The sequence below is a fragment of the Dermacentor albipictus genome, chromosome 2, assembly GCF_038994185.2.
Source record: "Dermacentor albipictus isolate Rhodes 1998 colony chromosome 2, USDA_Dalb.pri_finalv2, whole genome shotgun sequence".
In the NCBI taxonomy this organism is placed as follows: domain Eukaryota; kingdom Metazoa; phylum Arthropoda; class Arachnida; order Ixodida; family Ixodidae; genus Dermacentor; species Dermacentor albipictus.
In genome coordinates this window covers 138,952,256-138,958,255 of record NC_091822.1, presented here as the reverse complement: position 1 = coordinate 138,958,255, position 6,000 = coordinate 138,952,256, and the positions used below count along the sequence as shown (strand labels likewise).

The 6,000-nt window shown below is 44.9% G+C and overlaps 1 protein-coding gene across 2 annotated transcripts in view; it reads left to right on the top strand.

Annotated features, from left to right (window-relative positions):
* Window positions 1–1,873: 1,873 nt before the first annotated feature.
* The window catches only part of LOC135918710 (uncharacterized), a 485,047-nt gene continuing 480,920 nt past the window's right edge, over window positions 1,874–6,000 (top strand). For both annotated transcript variants that reach the window (XM_070534004.1, XM_070534005.1), the window contains exon 1: window positions 1,874–1,988. In XM_070534004.1, the coding sequence (XP_070390105.1) occupies window positions 1,945–1,988 (44 nt within the window). In that variant the 5' untranslated portion in view covers window positions 1,874–1,944. The remainder of the gene's footprint in view (window positions 1,989–6,000) is intronic.

The following is a 6,000-nucleotide window of genomic DNA, read 5'->3' as shown; positions in this document are numbered from 1 at the left end:
GTTTGCAGTCGGTTAGGGAGGAATTAACCAAAGAGACATGCTTTCGGGTTCCAACTAAACCAGTTTTTGTTTCAAGGCAATATAAGTTTTCTCTTCGGGACTTTCTATTATGTTCGAATTAAGCAAACTAGTCCAACTACGCGAGGTGAAGTGAACTAAAATATAGCGGATGAATTTTAGTGCACAACCTAACTAACGCGTAGTCTTCTATACAATGTACATGCTGCGTCGGTAACATCCGAACGTGCAGTCAGAGACTGCTTAAAAAGCTTGATATAGGACATAGTCGGTTATGCCTTATGGAAGGCAGCTTCCATGAACTAAATTTACTTACTGTAATGAGTAATAGAAATATTAGAACCTCGAATAACCCTTTTCTTTGCGGACGAATTCTGATGAAAGCGCTTTCTTCGGAAGAAAAAAAAAGCCGGTGCATATATCTTTTAGAGATGATTGTCCAGTTTAATGCTATTAGCAATGTATCCTATGGTTTGGGCGTAATTGTTGATGTTTTATACAGTGAATAATATGAAAGGTGACACATACCCAGTAACCCAAGTTGACGTGTGAGAGGGTCATCGAAGAGCGGCACATCCGAAATCGGTCCTATGACTTCTTTTGAACCCTGTTCTCTCAGCACAGCAGCCCAATGCTCTACCCATTTGGCCACGAATGGACCAGAAACCCAACTGCGCAGGAAAGAGATCAGCTAGGAACATACATAGCTAGAGAAATACTTCTAAGTGGGTAATGTTCCCAAAGAATGCTAATAACTATATTAAAGGGAAAATCAGACGTCCACCCGTTCGTAGCAAATGCTACAAAGGAAACCCATATGGGTTCCTTGAAAGAAAAGCCTTGCAGTTAAAGAAAAATTCGTCATAGTCCGGGACTCGAACCCGGGACCACAGCCTTTCCGGGGCAGCCGCTGCACCATCTGAGCTAACCAGGCGGCTAGCAGATGATAGGGCGAAGTCGAATTTCTCAACAACTCGAAGCAAAGGCAACAGTTTGACGTAGTAGCTCTACGGAAACCCGCAAGGGGGAGAGAAGTAACATTAAAAACAATTTATCAGTGTCCGACGTTATGAGGTGTCTGACACCGGCGTGGCAACAAACTCAGAACGCTAACCATTGGACTTCTAGGTTGAGAAATAAACGTTTGCGGAATTCCTGCCCTTCCTACGCGATGTGAAGCGCACGTTTCCTGTTCCTTTCTTTTCCAACAACTCAGAGCACCGTCGCAAGCTTCCTCGCCCAAACAATTTTAATCCCTTACGTTCGAAGGAAACTTCCCTCTGGCTATTGAGTTAGCTCACGTTCGTTGGTGAACGACAGCACACATGCAAGCGGCGATACCCCAGATGCACAATGGAGTACAAGTTGCAATTAAGTGTCTCGAATTCCGTGTCGAGCGGCTCCCCACTAAATGTGAATGCACACGATAGAACAAAAGCTGATTCAGTAAGCTTACCGGCCGTGATGTGGTTTTGTAGAACCAAACTGGTGTCACGAGAAGCTCAAGTGTCTGGCGAACTCACACACAACACTTTCCAGTGGTGTCACTACACCACCACAGCCAGACGAACGTCCTACCTGCCGCGTCCTGTAACGCGCTTCAACGGCTCCGAAGCCGTTGCACAATGGAATCTTCTCTTGGGGTACAATAACTAGATAATTTTCTGTGTGGCTGATGTGGTGAGTGCCATTATTGTCTGCGATCGTCAGCAGGCCCATCTTTTATCCGTTCCGCTAATGCAGCATTAAAACTTAACTCGAACTAACTTTTTGCTCGGAACTTGCGCCACGACGCCACGGCGCGGAAGGACACGGCCGGGCGTATACGCAGGCCGGTTTTTGGGGCAGGTTCGGATGTGGGAGCAGCGGCCTCTTCGTCTTAGGTTTCATGATTTCCCGCGTCTGTCGCTGCTGTAAGGTCCAACCATGCAGCATCGTGGATTCTCCGGCTCCTGTCAAAGGATTGCACGGTAAGTTCGAATGAACTTGAATTCCTTGTTGTGTCAGAGAGCTGTTTATCAATGAATCACTGATTGATCAACCGCCTGCCCGTGTGCCGGCCTTTCTATATGGAACGCTTCCTTGCTCTAGGTTAATATCGACATCATGCAAGTGATATAGTGATGTTCAATCGTCGCTATTCTTTCTGGGCATGTAGCTTGCTCTATCGCCCCTGGAAATGTAAAATTTGTCGCCGAATCGCTGGCCGGTGCTTGCTTGTCACACCGTCGAGCCGCTCCCAGAGCCGATAAATGTAGTTGATGTGTCTGTGCGGTGGTGATTGGCATAGTGTGTCGTTGCACGAGTCTGTGTACGCACTGACCGAGTGCTCACGTCTTCTGCGTAAACCTCACAACTGCTCATAATAGCGCGCGCGGCCAGACATGCCACCCGTGCCTTAAATTGGCGCACCGGCGTTACATTACGCGGCGCTGCTCGGGGTGCATTCGACTAAGGCTGGAAAGAAATTCGCAAGTCAGCTGCAGTTATCGCAGCACGATTATTTTTTGTTGGGGCATCGCAAATCGTTTCCAGCGCTGGCGGCAGGCGAGGCGTTGATAAGACGGCGCTACTTCGGCAAAACCGCCACTCGTAGCCGCGTGTCAGCCGGTACGGATCAGTTATCTTCTTTTGCTGGTTTTTATTGTTTATCTTGATAGTCGTTGTTCTCACACATGCCTTTGCAGGCGTCTTTGCGTACATGGCGAGCCTTAAGGGAGGGGTGACTATGCGGCACGGGGCGCGTGCACATATTATAGGGAGCATGGTTGAGTGTCATAGCGCCGAGCGCAAGCTGTCACGATGAAAGAAGACGACGAAGTGGCATGGGGGTGCACACGCCGAGCGTTTCAAAGAGATGGTGGTCTTTGGAACGAGAGAAATATGCATGGGCTCGCGGCCTAATGGCTGGAGCAGCTGGCTGCTGTGCTCCACTGCCGAGGCTATTATTTTTATTTTGCGCGGTGCTGTACAAAGACGCTTCATCTATAGGCAAAGGCAAATAAATCGAGGTTGGTAGGCAAGTGCTACTTTCGCACTAAAATGAGCAAGGAAGCCACCTTCGAGTTGACAGTTTGCGTCGTTCCTTAATACCCGCACGATTCTCTGTGAAACTGATAGCATATTCGAGAAAAGTACGACCGAAAATAAATTATTCCTGCCCAGTCTGGAACACCCGAAGTTATTGAAAGCCCTGCAGCTGTGTTTATGTATAACGAGTATTTCTACTACACTAACTTTCACAACCGAGAAACAAGACAAAATTTCCAAGTTTTTTTTCGTATTTCAAATTCTTCCTTTTTTAGCTCTCCACGTTTGCCTGTATTTCGCCACTGCGACATTGCCCATTCATCATAAGAAGACCAGGGGTGCGATGGGACATCGTTGTTCTAAACACGTGTTAAGTTTTCGTTCAATTTCGCCTCACGCGACTGGCCTAGGCCAATCGAGCGCGGCGCAACCGTCTGCGCGCTCCGAATAATCCACGATCGCGCCCCATGTATCTGCAACCTGTACGTACTTCTTTGTACCTGAAGTCCTTCATTCAGATGGCCAGGGACTCAGATGATCTCGCCAATTAAAGTGTACGTGTACCGTTTCAAGGCCACTATAGAAGACATTTTTCTTTATCGAACCGAAACCGACCCCTGATGCAGTAAGTAGCCGGAGATGGGTGTTTGAGTAATTTATAAACTATTTGAACAAAGCAAATAGTGGACATTTCACAGAGCTAACGTGGATTACGCCTATGTATTGCCACAGGTAGACTTTAGCTTGTTTAATCACCTTGTTTTTCTAACATAGCACTGCTCTAAAATGTGTGCTGCAGTTGGGAGTTTTCAACTTTCTTTGTCTGCAGTAGTTCCTCCTAGCAAATACTGGCCAAGGTAATACTCCAAGGTAACACTACATGGCATTGGCTTGTCTGTTATGCCCTGCAATTTTCACAGGTTAACCACAAAAAGTAGGTAGTGGTGCTCTGAAGGAAGCATGTGAGGCTAGGCATTATATATTGCAAGTTGTATCCGCTAGTTACAGTGACATGTAGTAGTGTGCTCAATCTCGCTTACCCTTATTGTAGAGATAGTATTGCACGTAAACAATATTAATCATGAAAATGGACACAAGGGAGATTTATCAGGCTAGTGCCTTTGGGGTTTTCTTTTCGTTGTATCTGATTTTCACTTCCCAATTAGAAAGACAACATGCCGTTTTTCGGTTATGCTGCGTGTTACATTTCATCTTTGCTGAGACTTGGCAGTTTCAAACTGATAAGTTTTCATAATCACATTATTTCTTGCATATGTAAGAACAAAGCTTTCAGTTGGTCCATCACTGATCATGCTTGTTAAGAATGCAGGTGAACATACAGTTACACAAACTGTTCATGCATTGAGACCATCACAGCTACACGCATGTCTGTTGTAGTGTGGAGTGAGTGCATGAGTGCCAAGATTCGGATAGATGGTCGTGTATGACTGCGGAGATCTGTGTGTATCTTAACAAATTATGACAGTGGTAGGGGCTGAAATTACTTGCCAGGCTACGTACGTGATACGGAATGAGCCTGGAATTATAAGTTTGTTGTCACAACTGTCTTTTGCATGGGGGTATTTAACTGCATTCGTCATCTGCCAATCTCATATTTATTCCATGTACCTCGTTTGCATATGCGAAGCGGGCACACGTCAGCAAATGAATCAAAAGCTCTGGCGGCTTGAGCAGATATTACGATCTTCAGGTAGCAATGGAGCTCAGTGAATCTTATTATTGCTTGGTTGACTTTACGTACTGTAGTATATTTCTTGCTTTTCAATTGCGGCTCCTCTGATGGTCCAAGACAGGCTGTTCATGTTCTTCAAATATGGTACAACTGCAAACTGACCTTTTTGTGTTTTCTTTTTCGAAAGATTATCCTGAGTGTTCACGTAACCTTTATGGAGTATCAATTATTACTGCATGAAAAACATTTGCTGGTGTTAAACAGAAAAGAAGAAAGCACACCAACAAAAGTTGAGCTTGTGATTCTCATACAAGAGCCACGAAGATGGTTTTATTCTTTAATCTCGCTAAGATATTTATTTTCCAATGAACTCTTTACTGTATGAGTTCCACTTTAATTAGACTGCCCAGCAGATAGCTACAGCACTGAGGAATACCGCACAACTCAGAAGGAAAGGAGTCACGCACACAAGCACCTATAGCAATCACCGGTATTGTGATTCCTTCCCTTCTGTGTAGTTATGTTGCATTACTTTATAAAGTTTTCATTATTCGTCAAAGCTTCTGTGCAGCACAGCAATCATACAAATTCGTTACGGTGTCATTGCGATCACGATGTTTCACAGGTGAGATCCTTCATGCGGCAGTTACGGTTCCAACCCTGAACTTGCATGTTACATTTATATAACTCTTTAAGCATGCTAAGGCATTGACAATGTCGGTAGGTAACTATGTTTTTAAAAATTTTCGTTCATGGTGCGGCACAGGCAATGTTGGGAGGTACTATGGCCTCAATATTAGTTTCTTCTGGTACGGAAATTCTAATGATGGGAAATAAGCAGAGGTTTTAGCTTATCGTACAGCATTGGTAACGTCAAGAATCACAATGACTTCAAAAGCATTTTGTTGAGTTACCGCACTGGTAATGTTGATGGGAAACTACGGATTCAGTAGCATCATGTATCATTGCGAGAACTTCTTGGAATCAAGGGTTTCCAGGTTGTTATACCGTAATGTGGCGGCACTTCTTTTAGAAGATAATACGGCTGGCGAGCGGGTGGACTGAAGTCCTTTGAAAGAAACCGCCTTCTTTTTGTGCCAGAGGAGTTTCAACCAAAAAGATTTTCGCTGTTGACACGCAGTGCGGCGCAGTCTCAGTTATATGTTTTCAGTAAGCGACGCAGAAAAATACATGGCACTGTTGCTTCAAACTTATACTTACAAAACGCTGAAAAACTTGCACGCCTGGTCAATGCAAAT